Source organism: Lissotriton vulgaris, chromosome 10, assembly GCF_964263255.1.
Source record: "Lissotriton vulgaris chromosome 10, aLisVul1.2, whole genome shotgun sequence".
Taxonomy (NCBI): Eukaryota; Metazoa; Chordata; class Amphibia; order Caudata; family Salamandridae; genus Lissotriton; species Lissotriton vulgaris.
The window spans coordinates 174,111,465-174,126,062 of NC_141698.1; the positions used below are offsets into that span (position 1 = coordinate 174,111,465).

A 14,598-nucleotide genomic window follows, 5' to 3' on the forward strand; every position below is an offset into this window, starting at 1 on the left:
AGCAACACCTGTACTAGGAAGAACAACCACCTAAGTATCACCATACATCTAGGGGTATAAGCATGAACATATTACACATGATGCTTCACAACATTTAGAGGTGTAGGGAAGGAAACGCATGATGCATAAACATACATTCAGCGGTGTAAGAACAAGGCACATGACGCATCAAACACACATTCAGAGGTGCAGCACAGAATAATTTGCAGAAATTACGTAAGCCACAACCTATGGCAGTACCCAGGCCAACTGACCTCTCAGGGGCTAGGACGCCCTGTGTCCCAATGTCCGGGTGGCCTAAACGGAGCAGCTGCCCACTAAGTGCTGGGCAGCTGTAGCAGGGAGCCTGTAAACAAATATGCCCCTGTGACTGTGGAGCCTTTCTGTCTCAAGACAAATGCCTCAATGCCCCCAGAGCCCCTGTGGGCTCTCGACAACTGGCGGGGCCCAAGAACGGTGGAGCCTCCCCCTCTGGGGAGCTCGAGATACACCAAATGCCCTTGAGCCTCTCTGGGCTCGACCAAAGTGTCCCCTGAGCCCATCGTGGGCTCAAGAAGCAAGCTGGCTCTGGCGTCGGAGCCTCGTGGGCTCGAAGGAAGTCGTGCCCCTGGGGAGCCTCGTGGGCTCTGGAAGGATGCCGGCCCCAACGTTGGTAGAGCCTCGTGGGCACTGAAAACAATAAATGACCCACAAAGTCCGTGGGAGCGGCCCTCTGTCAACCGGGGCCGCTCTATAAACAAATACACTATCCCCTTTCTTGTGAACCCAGACTGGGGGGGAGAGGGGCGGGCACCAGCAATGTGCCCCGACGCCCCCTCTACCATAAACACCAGGCCCCACTCACCGGCTCGCAGGGTTCCTCTCGCTCTGCTCCGGTCTTCCGCTTCTGTTTGGAGGCGGGGGCAGGCACGGCAATGTGCCTCGTGCCCCTTCCTCCTGGTAACCAGGCGGCAGGCTCCTTTATGCCGGTCACCACGGGCTCTCCCTCACTCCTGGGAGCCCCATGGAAGGTGCCGGCTCAGGGCTTCTTCTCCCCTCACCGGAGCGCGGGGTGGGCTCCCGTCCGCTTCCGGGCTTCTGGGTTTGCACTGCTTCCGGTTGCCCCGCCCCTGGCCTGCCTGGCTTCCTGGAGATGCCTGGCGGCGGCGGTGATTTACTCTGGGCAATCCGGGGTAGGCAAAAATAGCTGCACGGTCCCTGTCGGGATGGGCACCTGCCAGGGGCTTAACTTGGCAATTAGGCGGGAAAAATGCCGGGTGGGCACCGGCTGCGAACAGAGTGCTCCCAAGGCGCTAGGGGGATAATTACAGCGCTCCCCAGCGCTAGTGGAAAAATAGCGCTATAGGCCAAAAATGTCTCCAGAAAGTCTTTGAGGAGGTGGGGGGGGGGGCAAGGCTGGGCCCAGAGCTAGCTCACAGGGTCCTCCTAGGCAGGGAGGCAATCCCCAGTGGCGGTCCTCCTGGTGCCCAGCAGCAGCCGCCCCCCTCCAGAAAAGGATCCAGGAAGAGAAGAGTCCACCGGGCCTCCAGGATATCTAGGGGCTGGGCAGGGCCCAGGGAGGCAAGTCTTCCCCTGGACCCCAGCAGCAGCACGCCCCTGGTAGATTCCAGTCAGAAACAAGAACATTTTACAAGAGGTCACAGCCTCTTTTTATACACATAATTCCTTTGTCTAACGGTGCAGACAAGGGGCCAACCAGATACAACTGGTTCCTGAGCACTTTGTTTTTGCTCAGCCCCTCTCTATTCACAGGGTGGGTCAGGGACATCAGACACACCACAGGGGGTGGAGCCAGCATTGTGAGGGGAAAGCCCAGCCCTATTCAGGTCCCTGGTGCACTCCTCCCTCACATCACTCATGCTAATCTCAACACTCACCACCGGGGCAGACCTATCATGAGTCATGGAGCCAGGCTCACCAGCCAGCTCCAGCAAATCACACGCCAGACACAAATTACACAAACATGCCAACTTCTAGAAGTGGCACTTCCACACTAGACGCAATCACCCCTCATACATCATTGCGCAGCATTTAATTACACAAGGTTGCACATACCAAACTCGCACCTTCACTCCCCACGCATCAGGAACTACCCGGGACACACATATTCCCCATGCATTCCTATGGGAGGGCCGGCCAATCTCATAGAGGCACTCAGGGAGTGCACGCACTTTACACTGCGCCTCAGTGTCAAAGTGCGAAAAGACCAGAAATCACTATAATTATTTAATAATACTAAGCAAAAAGTTCAGGGGTGAACCTGCCAGAAGGGCCAAGTCCAACAAAACCCCCTTCCAGCCAAAACGCAGGGCAGGCCAGTCACCACTTTGATGGACTTCCCTGCTTTGGGCGATAGAACACGAACGCGGGCCCGCACTGCAGGGACACCCTCCGGTTCTACGCCCTGTTGTTCCACAAGACAAGCACATACTTTAAAAAAAAAAAAAAAAACAGGCCCAACTAGGCTACCCCACTGGTACTCCTTAGTTGTCCACGGCTAGGACCAGGCCCTAGGCCACCCAGATACCACTGGTCCCTGCCAATCCACAGAGTGGGGTGGTGGTAACCCCTGGCATACAATAGCCATTCTCCACCCTTCTTCTCAGTGTAGTTCCAAACTACCACTGATCCTTCAACCTAGGGTCTGCACCCTCAGGCTGACCAGAGGTCACGGGCAAGAATGCCCCACCCTACCTCTACTTCTGAAGCACCCTCCAGAACACAACTCTCCCACCTGGGATCCATATTCACTGGATGCACAGGGGTCAGACTCCCTCTGACCCCATTCCAGAATTCTGCACCCTCCCAACTGGAGCGGTACTGCCAGATAACAGAACTACTGAAACCCTGTTCACCGATGTTCCACGTTCTTCAAACACTCTGGGAGATCCTCCTCAAATGGCCTATTGGTACAGCCTAGGCCCCCGACCTGACGTTCCCTTCATAAACATTCCAGGCCTTGAGACTAGGTTTCGGGCACCTGGAGACACGCAGTCCCACCCACTCCTTCTCCTCTGAGACAGGACGTGAGCCCCTACACCGAGACCTAGCTGGGCTACACTGAACCTCTTCCACCACACTGGGCTGAAAGACACCTCAGCCACTCCTTTTGGAATCACTCCATCTCCTATGTCTCTCTCCTCCCAGAACCTTACCAACTCCAAAATTCTGTCTCTAAACAGACCACAGAAATCAAAAGCAGGCTCCACTTCTGCAGACGTTCTTGGGAAAAGTTTAACACACGGAACTTGGGTATCTGAGCAAATCAAGAGTGCACAAGTATTCAACAATCTCCCCATCCAGAGAACTCACACCATTCATCCACACAGGCCCCGCCCCCAGACTGGTAATGCAGTTTCTACCACCCTTAATTTCTCAACCCGACCACACGTGACAAAGGTACCATTACTCCAGGAAAGGGACGGGGGACACATGCACTGGACACATTTTCGCTGCTACCACTGGATCCCACCCTTCTGGTGAATCCAGAAAACACACTGCACTTAGGGGATGATTTACCCTCCCGAGCTAGGGACACCTAACACACAGTGCACAAGAAACACATTTCCACAGAAATGACATTTTTAGAACAAACTTAAAAACAATAAGCCCCTTCCATGTGACTATCTAAAATGCAGAGTTTTGTACTGGGGCCAGTTTTCGCTGTGGTACTGCGCAAACACAAGTCCATTTCCCACCGCTGGCCAACAATGTTAGAAATGGGATTTCTGGTTGGCTAAGGCTTGCGTTAAAGCCAGACAAACAACCATTCCTACGTCAGGGCAAGGAAGTCACCCGCCAAGACCACCCCTGCTCACCCTCTAGGTAGCTTAGCACGAGCAGTCAGGCTCATCTCAGAGGCGATGTGTAAAGCATTTGCGCACGCACCCACCAGCTACAACATCCCAGACTCCCACAAAAGGAACTCCACACAAAGTATATGTAAAAATAGCCTTTGTATTGCAAAACACATTAGATGGAAACACACACTTTACAATGTGCCAACGGGCACGGGCAGAATTTACAGGGGATTATGTACAGGACAGGGCCACAGGGACCACTGTCGGGAATATGCACTTGTAGATTTTAGAATAATAATCCCTGTAGGACAAAAATGAAACATAGAGCACACAACCAGTAACTACTGGTAACAGGTAAGTACCACCTACCCAACCCTAACCACCTTAGGAGAATATTACGCAGGGAACCTGGACTTCGCTAGCAACACCTGTACTAGGAAGAACAACCACCTAAATATCGCCATACATCTAGGGGTATAAGCATGAACATATTACACATGATGCTTCACAACATTCAGAGGTGTAGGGAAGGAAACACATGACGCATAAACATACATTCAGCGGTGTAAGAACAAGGCACATGATGCATCAAAACACATTCAGGGGTGCAGGGAAGGAAAACACATGATGCATAAACATACATTCAGCGGTGTAAGAACAAGGCACATGACGCATCAAAACACATTCAGAGGTGCAGGGAAGGAAAACACACGATGCATAAACATACATTCAGTGGTGTAAGAACAAGGCACATGACGCATCAAAAACACATTCAGAGGTGCAGCACAGAATAATTCACAGAAATTATGTAAGCCACAACCTGTGGCAGTCCCCAGGCCAACTGACCTCTCAGGGGCTAGGACGCCCTGTGTCCCAATGTCAGGGGGGCCTAAACGGAGCAGCTGCCCACTAAGTGCTGGGCAGCTGTAGCAGGGAGCCTGTAAACAAATATGCCCCTGTGACTGTGGAGACTTTCAGGCTCAAGACAAATGCCTCAATGCCCCCAGAGCCCCTGTGGGCTCTCGACAACTGGCGGGGCCCAAGAACGGTGGAGCCTCCCCCTCTGGGGGGGCTCGAGATACACTAAATGCCCTTGAGCCTCTCTGGGCTTGACCGAAGTGCCCCCTTAGCCCTTCGTGGGCTCAAGAAGCAATTTGCCACTGGCGTCGGAGCCTCGTGGGCTCGAAGGAAGTAGTGCACCTGGGGAGCCTCGTGGGCTCTGGAAGGATGCACTGGGAGCCTCGGGCTCGAGCGCAACGTTGGTAGAGCCTCGTGGGCTCTGAAAACAATAAATGCCCCCAAAGTCTGTGGGAGCGGCCCGCTGTCAACCGGGGCCGCTCTATAATCAAATACACTGCCCCCTTTCTTGTGAACCCGAATTGGGGGAGGCAGGCACCGGCAATGTGCTCCGACGCCCCCTCTACCATAAACCACACCGGGCCCCACTCACTGGCTCGCAGGGTTCCTCTGGCTCTGCTCCGGTCTTCCGCTTCGGGGCACTGTCTCTGCAGCACTCCTCTGTGTGGAGGCGGGGGCAGGCACGGCAATGTGCCTTGCGCCCCTTCCTCCTGGTAACCAGGCGGCAGGCTCCTTTATGCCGGCTCAGGGCTTCTTCTCTCTTCTTCCCTCACCGGAGCGTGGGGTGGGCTCCCGTCCGCTTCCGGGCTTCTGGGTTTGCACTGCTTCCAGTCGTCCCGCTTGTCCCGACCCCGGCCTGCTTGACTTCCTGGAGATGCCGGGCGGGTGGCGGTGATTTACTCTGGGCAATCCGGGGTAGGCTCAAGGTGTAGATAAAAATAGCGGCAAGGTTCCTGGCGGGTGGGCACCTGCCAGGGGCTTAATTTGGCAATTAGGCGGGAAAAATGCCGGGTGGGCACCGGCTGCGAACAGACAGCGCTCCCAAGGCGCTATGGGGGATAATTACTGCGCTCCCCAGCGCTAGTGAAAAAATAAAGTGCTACAAGGCGCTGGAGTACAAATAAAGCGCTTCCAGGCGATATAGGCCAAAAATGTCCCCAGAAAGTCTTGGAGGAGGAGGAGGAGGAGGGGGGGGGGGGGGGGGCAAGGGTGGGCCCAGAGCCAGCTCACAGGGTCCTCCTAGGCAGGGAGGCAATCCCCAGTGGCGGTCCTCCTGGCACCCAGCAGCAGCAGCCCCCCTCCAGAAAAGGATCCAGGAAGAGAAGAGTCCACCAGGCCTCCAGGATATCCAGGGGCTGGGCAGGGCCCAGGGAGGCAAGCCTCTGGTAGATTCCAGTCAGAAACAAGAACATTTTACAAGCGGTCACAGCATCTTTTTATACACACAATTCCTTTGTCTAAAGGTGCCGGCAAGGGGCAAACCAGATAAAACTGGTTCCTGGGCACTTTTATTTTTCTCAGCCCCTCTCTCTATTCACAGGGTGGGTCAGGGACATCAGACACACCACAGGGGGTGGAGCCAGCATTGTGAGGGGAAAGCCCAGCCTTATTCAGGTCCCAGGTGCACTCCTCCCTCACATCACTCATGCTAATCTCAACACTCACCACCGGGGCAGACCCATCATGACTCATGGAGCCAGGCTCACCAGCCAGCTCCAGCCAATCACACGCCAGACACTAATTACACAAACATGCCAACTTCTAAAAGTGGCACTTCCACACTAGACACAATCACGCCACATACATCATTGCGCAGCATTTAATCACATGAGTCCGCACATACCAAACTCGCACCTGTACTCCCCACGCATCAGGAGCTACCAGGGACACACATATTCCCCATGCATTACTATGGGAGGGCAGGCCAATCTCACACACGCACTCAGGGAGCGCACGCACTTCACACTGCGCCACAGTGTCAAAGTGCGCAAAGACCAGAAACCACTATAATTATTTAATAATACTAGGGAAAAAGTTCAGGGGTGAACCTGCCAGAAGGGCCCAGTCCAACAGGGTATGTGTGTGTGTTGGGGTGTGTGTGTGTGTGTGTTGGGGTGTGGGTGTGTGTGTGTGTGTGTGTGTGTTGGGGTGTGTGTGTGTGTGTTGGGGTGTGTGTGTGTGTGTTGGGGTGTGTGTGTGTGTGTTGGGGTGTGTGTGTGTGTGTGTGGGGTGGGGGTGTGTGTGTGGTGTTGTGTGTGTGTTGTGTGTGTTGTGTGTGTTGTGTGTGTGTTGTGTGTGTGTTGTGTGTGTGTGTGTTGTGTGTGTGTTGTGTGTGTGTGGTGTGTGGTGGGGGGGGTCTGTGTGTGGTGGGGGGGTCTGTGTGTGGTGGGGGGGTCTGTGTGTGGTGGGGGGGTCTGTGTGTGGTGGGGGGGTCTGTGTGTGGTGGGGGGGTCTGTGTGTGGGGGGGTCTGTGTGTGGGGGGGTCTGTGTGTTGGGGGGTCTGTGTGTTGGGGGTCTGTGTGTTGGGGGTCTGTGTGTTGGGGGTCTGTGTGTTGGGGGGTCTGTGTGTTGGGGGGTCTGTGTGTTGGGGGGTCTGTGTGTTGGGGGGTCTGTGTGTTGGGGGGTCTGTGTGTTGGGGGGTCTGTGTGTTGGGGGGTCTGTGTGTTGGGGGGTCTGTGTGTTGGGGGGTGTGTGTGTGTGTGTGTGTGTGTGTGTTGGGGGGGGGGGGGTGTGTGTGTTGGGGGGGGGGGTGTGTGTGTTGGGTGTTGTGTGGGGGGGGGGGGGTGTGTGTTGGGGGGGGTGTGTGTGTGTGTTGGGGGGGGGGGGTGTGTGTGTGTTGGGGGGGGGGTGTGTGTGTGTTGGGGGGGGGGGGGTGTGTGTGTTGGGGGGGGGTGTGTGTGTTGGGGGGGGGTGTGTGTGTTGGGGGGGGGTGTGTGTGTTGGGGGGGGGTCTGTGTGTGTGTTGGGGGGGGTCTGTGTGTGTGTTGGGGGGGGTCTGTGTGTGTTGGGGGGGGTCTGTGTGTGTTGGGGGGGGTCTGTGTGTGTGTTGGGGGGGGGTCTGTGTGTGTGTGGGGGGGGTCTGTGTGTGTGTGGGGGGGGTCTGTGTGTGTGTCGGGGGGGTCTGTGTGTGTGTTGGGGGGGTCTGTGTGTGTGTGGGGGGGGTCTGTGTGTGTGCGGGGGGGGTCTGTGTGTGTGCGGGGGGGGTCTGTGTGTGTGCGGGGGGGGTCTGTGTGTGTGCGGGGGGGTCTGTGTGTGTGCGGGGGGGGTCTGTGTGTGTGCGGGTCTGTGTGTGTGCGGGGGTGGGGGTGTGTGTGGGGGGGTGGGGGGGTGTGTGGGGGGGTGGGGGTGTGTGTGGGGGGGTGGGGGTGTGTGTGGGGGGGTGGGGGTGTGTGTGTTGGGGGGTTTTGTGTGTGTTGGGGGGGTCTGTGTGTGTTGGGGGGGTCTGTGTGTGTTGGGGGGGTCTGTGTGTGTTGGGGGGGGTCTGTGTGTGTGTGTTGGGGGGGGGGTCTGTGTGTGTGTGTTGGGGGGGGGGTCTGTGTGTGTGTGTGTGTTGGGGGGGGGTCTGTGTGTGTGTGTGTGTTGGGGGGGGGGTCTGTGTGTGTGTGTGTGTTGGGGGGGTCTGTGTGTGTGTGTGTGTGTTGGGGGGGGGTCTGTGTGTGTGTTGGGGGGGGGTCTGTGTGTGTGTGTGTTGGGGGGGGGTCTGTCTGTGTGTGTGTTGGGGGGGGTCTGTGTGTGTGTGTTGGGGGGGGGTCTGTGTGTGTTGGGGTGTGTGTGGGGGGGTCTGTGTGTGTGCGGGGGGGGGGGTCTGTGTGTGTGTGTGTGGGTCTGTGTGGGGGGGGTCTGTGTGGGGGGGGTCTGTGTGTGTGCGGGGGGGTCTGTGTGTGGGGGGGTCTGTGTGGGGGGGGTCTGTGTGTGGGGGGGTGTGTGTTGGGGGGTGTGTGTTGGGGGGGTCTGTGTGTGTGTGTTGGGGGGTGTGTGTGGGGGGGTCTGTGTGTGTGTGGGGGGGGGTGTGCGTGTGCGGGGGGGGTCTGTGTGTGCACGGGGGGGGTCTGTGTGTGCGCGGGGGGGGTCTGTGTGTGCGTGGGGGGGTGTGTGCGTGTGCGGGGGGGTCTGTGTGTGCGCGGGGGGGGTCTGTGTGTGCGCGGGGGGGTCTGTGTGTGCGCGGGGGGGGTCTGTGTGTGTGCGGGGGGGGTCTGTGTGTGTGCGGGGGGGGGGGTCTGTGTGTGCGGGGGGGTCTGTGTGTGTGTGTGGGTCTGTGTGTGCGGGGGGGGGTCTGTGTGTCTGTGGGTCTGTGTGTGTGTGGGTCTGTGTGTGTGTGGGTCTGTTTTTGGGGGGGGGTCTGTGTGTGTGTGTGGGGGGGGTCTGTGTGTGTGTGGGGGGGTCTGTGTGTGTGTGGGGGGGTCTGTGTGTGTGTGGGGGGGTCTGTGTGTGTGTGGGGGGGGTCTGTGTGTGTGTGGGGGGGGTCTGTGTGTGTGTGGGGGGGGTCTGTGTGTGTGGGGGGGGTCTGTGTGTGGTGGGGTCTGTGTGTGGTGGGGTCTGTGTGTGGGGGGGGTCTGTGTGTGGGGGGGGTCTGTGTGTGTGGTGGGGGTCTGTGTGTGTGGTGGGGGTGTGTGTGTGTGGGGTGTGTGTGTGTGGGGGGTGTGTGTGTGTGGGGGGGGTGTGTGTGTGTGGGGGGGGGGTGTGTGGGGGGGTCTGTGTGTGTGGGGGGGTCTGTGTGTGGGGGGGTCTGTGTGTGGGGGGGTCTGTGTGTGTGGGGGGGTCTGTGTGTGTGGGGGGGTCTGTGTGTGTGTGGGGGGGTCTGTGTGTGTGTGGGGGGGTCTGTGTGTGTGTGGGGGGGTCTGTGTGTGTGTGGGGGGGTCTGTGTGTGTGGGGGGGGTCTGTGTGTGTGGGGGGGGTCTGAGTGTGTGGTGGGGGTGTGGGGGGTCTGTGTGTGTGCGGGGGGGTCTGTGTGTGTGTGTGTGTGTGGGTCTGTGTGGGGGGGGTCTGTGTGTGGGGGGGGGTCTGTGTGTGTGGGGGGGGTCTGTGTGTGTGGGGGGGGGTCTGTGTGTGTGTGGGGGTCTGTGTGTGTGTGGGGGGTCTGTGTGTGTGTGGGGGGGGTCTGTGTGTGTGTGTGGGGGGGTGTGTGTGTGTGTGTGGGGGGTCTGTGTGTGTTGGGGGGGGTCTGTGTGTGTTGGGGGGGGGTCTCTGTGTGTTGGGGGTGTGTGTGTGTGTGTTGGGGGGTCTGTGTGTGTGTGTTGGGGGGGTCTGTGTGTGTGTTGGGGGTGTGGGTGGGGGGGTGTGTGTTGGGGGGGTCTGTGTGTGTGTTGGGGTGTGTGTGTTGGGGGGTGTGTGTGTTGGGGGGTGTGTGTGTTGGGGGGTGTGTGTGGGGGGGTCTGTGTGTGTGCGGGGGGGTCTGTGTGTGTGCGGGGGGGGGGTCTGTGTGTGTGCGGGGGGGTCTGTGTGTGTGCGGGGGGGGGTCTGTGTGTGTGCGGGGGGGGGTCTGTGTGTGTGCGGGGGGGGGGTCTGTGTGTGTGCGGGGGGGGTCTGTGTGTGTGCGCGGGGGGGGGGGTCTGTGTGTGTGCGGGGGGGGGGGTCTGTGTGTGTGCGGGGGGGGGTCTGTGTGTGTGCGGGGGGGTCTGTGTGTGTGCGGGGGGGGGTCTGTGTGTGTGTGTGGGTCTGTGTGTGCGGGGGGGGGGGTCTGTGGGTCTGTGTGTGTGGGGGGGTCTGTATGTGTGTGGGGGGGGTCTGTGTGTGTGTGGGGGGGTCTGTGTGTGTGTGGGGGGGTCTGTGTGTGTGTGGGGGGGTCTGTGTGTGTGGGGGGGGGTCTGTGTGTGTGTGGGGGGGGGTCTGTGTGTGTGTGTGGGGGTCTGTGTGTGGTGGGGGGTCTGTGTGTGGTGGGGTCTGTGTGTGGGGGGGGTCTGTGTGTGTGGTGGGGGTGTGTGTGTGTGGGGGGGTCTGTGTGTGGGGGGGTCTGTGTGTGGGGGGTGTGTGTGTGTGTGGGGGCGTGTGTGTGTGGGGGGAGGTTGTGTGTGGGGGGGTCTGTGTGTGTGGGGGGGTCTGTGTGTGGGGGGGTCTGTGTGTGTGGGGGGGGTCTGTGTGTGTGGGGGGGTCTGTGTGTGTGGGGGGGTCTGTGTGTGTGGGGGGGTCTGTGTGTGTGGGGGGTCTGTGTGTGTGGGGGGGTCTGTGTGTGTGGGGGGGGTCTGTGTGTGTGGGGGGGGTCTGTGTGTGTGTGGGGGGTCTGTGTGTGTGTGGGGGGTCTGTGTGTGTGGGGGGGGTCTGTGTGTGTGGGGGGGGGTCTGTGTGTGTGGGGGGGGGGTCTGTGTGTGTGGGGGGGGTCTGTGTGTGTGGGGGGGTCTGTGTGTGTGGGGGGTGTCTGTGTGTGTGGGGGGTGTCTGTGTGTGTGGGGGGGGTCTGTGTGTGGGGGGGGTCTGTGTGTGGGGGGGTCTGTGTGTGGGGGGGGGTCTGTGTGTGGGGGGGGTCTGTGTGTGGGGGGGGTCTGTGTGTGTGGGGGGGGTCTGTGTGTGTGGGGGGGGTCTGTGTGTGTGGGGGGGTCTGTGTGTGTGGGGGGGTCTGTGTGTGTGGGGGGGGTCTGTGTGTGTGGGGGGGTCTGTGTGTGGGGGGGGTCTGTGTGTGGGGGGGTCTGTGTGTGGGGGGGGGTCTGTGTGTGTGCGGGGGGGTCTGTGTGTGTGCGGGGGGGGTCTGTGTGTGTGCGGGGGGGTCTGTGTGTGTGCGGGGGGGGGTCTGTGTGTGTGCGGGGGGGGGTCTGTGTGTGTGCGGGGGGGGGGTCTGTGTGTGTGCGGGGGGGGGGGTCTGTGTGTGTGCGGGGGGGGGGTCTGTGTGTGTGCGGGGGGGGGTCTGTGTGTGTGCGGTCTGTGTGTGTGTGTGTGGGTCTGTGTGTGTGTGTGGGTCTGTGGGTCTGTGTGGGGGGTCTGTGGGTCTGTGTGGGGGGTCTGTGGGTCTGTGTGGGGGGTCTGTGTGTGTGTGGGGGGGGGTCTGTGTGTGTGGGGGGGGGTCTGTGTGGGGGGTCTCTGTGTGTGTGGGGGGGTCTGTGTGTGTGGGGGGGTCTGTGTGTGTGGGGGGGTCTGTGTGTGTGGGGGGGTCTGTGTGTGTGGGGGGGTCTGTGTGTGTGTGTGGGGGGGTCTGTGTGTGTGTGTGGGGGGGTCTGTGTGTGTGTGTGGGGGGTCTGTGTGTGTGTGGGGGGGGTCTGTGTGTGTGTTGGGGGGGTCTGTGTGTGTGAGGGGGGTCTGTGTGTGTGTGGGGGGTCTGTGTGTGTGTGGGGGTCTGTGTGTGTGTGGGGGGTCTGTGTGTGTGTGGGGGGTCTGTGTGTGTGTGGGGGGTCTGTGTGTGTGTGGGGGGGTCTGTGTGTGTGTTGGGGGGTCTGTGTGTGTGTTGGGGGGTCTGTGTGTGTGTTGGGGGGTCTGTGTGTGTGTTGGGGTCTGTGTGTGTGTTGGGGTGTGTGTGTGTGTGTGTTGGGGGTGTGTGTGTGTGTGTTGGGGGGGGGTGTGTGTGTTGGGGGGGGGGGGTGTACACACGTGTGTACGCAATTTGGGCCGTGTGTTGGTGCTTGCCATGTGGGTTCTTATCTTGAGTGTTTGTGGGAATGTGTTTGCAGCCTCTGTAAATTGCAGATTTTAGATGTAGAATGCTATTGCAGGAGTTAAACTAGTTTTGCCAACCAGCACTCGCAATCGGGCCATAATCTAGCCAAGTGTAGATTATGTTTACCAAATGGCCTGACTATCATTGACGTGTTATTAGTCTGTTTTAATACACACAACATTGCTGTCCTCTGTATACATGTTAGTGTATTGACTTCTGCTAAGATATCCTGAGTCGTTTAAATGGGGTGACTGAAATGCAAGGTTCATAAGGCATCTCGGCAATGGCAGGGGTGTTAATTTATTTCTCTGTAAACTAAAAGGTCTTTTACCCGTTTAATGTAATGGTGAATTTATAGACCTTTGTGCTACTCTTTTACGGTCTTATAACCCCTCTGTTCTTCTTGCTTTCACCAGAAAATTTGGCGGAGCCCTCCGGATGCTTACTAGTTAGTTATAGTGAATGTGCAAAGTACAGCAAGTCATTATTTCACACACATCTGCCTAAAAGAATAGGATTGGGTACTTTCAGCCCTCTCCGCTTGCATGTTGAATTTTGGAGGAATTAAGGTTTAGAGTAAAACTGCTGGAATATTTAATGATTTCCGATTTGTTATAAGCTTATACATGTTGTTCAATAGTTGTCTGTTACTAATGTGCTGTTCTTTCCCTCTTTTTTTTCTTCCAGTGATCCTTTTCTGTATGGCCGCCCTGATATTTCCAATAGGATTTTACATCAATGAAGTTGGCGGGCAACCATATAAATTGCCTCACAACACAGTAGTTGGCTCATCATATGTACTGTTTGTCTTATCCATTTTCTTTACTATAGTTGGACTACTATTTGCTGGCAAAGTTTGTTTACCTGGCTGATGATGTCTGAACTGCGTGACATTTTTTTATATAATTTTCTGGCTTTTTCTGGAGGAAAGCAAGACCTCAAAGCATTCTGCATTCTCCGAAGGATGCTCGAGATGGGACTACTGAACTGTCGCTGAGGAGGAGCGCTTTGAATGGTTTTTACTATGCACTTTGGATACAAAAAGGAGAGCCTTTTTCACTACCAAATACAGACAACATTGACTTATCTCCTGCGCATATTAATGCAGTCAGGTCTGCACTGTGAGGAGCTTGTGACGAAGAATGCTTTACACTGAGCAGCCTAAATGTCCCTTCATTATTGCACCTACTCCTGTTTATAACTTCTAACCATTAATTTGAGAAGTTCATGCGTTTCTGAACTTCGGTAGCCGAGGGTTGCAAAGCAAGTCCAAGTGGGGCTGGCCTCACTGAATAAGAGTTGTGTATTTTGTGACTTCAAGAATTGAATGACATTTGCTACCAAAACTGATGGACCTTGCATTTACTGCATAAATAAGCCTATAGATCAAAACCTGTAATGTAAAATAACACTACGCTTGTTTTTCCTTTCTGTTCCGCTGTAGGAACCTCCCCATTCTAGACCATTCATGGTTTGGCGGGGCCAGGGGTGGGGGTGGGTGTAGTGGGAGCAGCTGGAGGTGGGTGGGGGGGTCGAGGCGGTTCGTTATATTTATATAAATCTATATTTTTTGCTGATGCAGTATACAGTGTATATACAAACGGTTCCTGGAAGAGAACTTCTAATGCTTTGCCAGCAAAAACACTGTGGTGTGCAAAACTAGAACTCAATAGAAAAAGCCATTACTCTGAAGGCCGCGTAGTAAAGGGAGTCTTCAGTATCTCATTCTTTGTAGCAGCCCTTGATTTTAACAGGTTTTGTAAAAGGTACAAATAATCCCATGCCTTTATAGGTGCAATTTAATTTTAAATTAAGCTAAAATTCTTTGTATGATAATTTATTTGTATATGAGGGCAAAAGGCAAGGTCATATCATTTAATGTTCGATTCTTGATTTTGAGAAACTGATACTATTTAAATTATTAGCTATTGTTGTACAGCAATTCTTTTCTACTAGGTTTGTCTGTTACATTAACAAGCAATGCATCTCCACATGTTCAACGGTAAGCAGAGTTGTGTAACAAGGAACAAATTTCACTAGTGACGATAAAATGCATTATTAAGGTGCAAAGAACTTGATTCTGTAATAAAGTATTACACGTTGGACTAATTTATTCACAATTGTCTGAAGCTTGTGAAATTACACACGTTTTGCTTTCTGTCCATAAGGGATGCCTTGGTGGGCATTGCTGTTTCCTTTTTGAGTCGAAGCCCACTAAACAGCACAGCCTTCTGTTTTGATAGACATCTTTGAGATATTCAGAAAACTTCCTGGGAATGCATTCTGCCCATTGCTTACCATTGGCTCTGCGGTTTGTAACTCACATTTCATTCTTTTCAATTTGCTGGCTAAATTTGTTTTGG

At 56.2% G+C, this 14,598-nt stretch overlaps 1 protein-coding gene across 1 annotated transcript in view; it reads left to right on the top strand.

The window, feature by feature from the left end:
• MOSMO (modulator of smoothened) overlaps nucleotides 1-14,348 on the top strand; it is a 159,086-nt gene extending 144,738 nt beyond the window's left edge. Inside the window, exon 3 of the mRNA XM_086940819.1 lies at nucleotides 12,923-14,348. Coding sequence (XP_086796945.1) covers nucleotides 12,923-13,107 — 185 coding nt within the window. The 3' untranslated portion in view covers nucleotides 13,108-14,348. The remainder of the gene's footprint in view (nucleotides 1-12,922) is intronic.
• The last annotated feature ends 250 nt before the right edge of the window (nucleotides 14,349-14,598 follow it).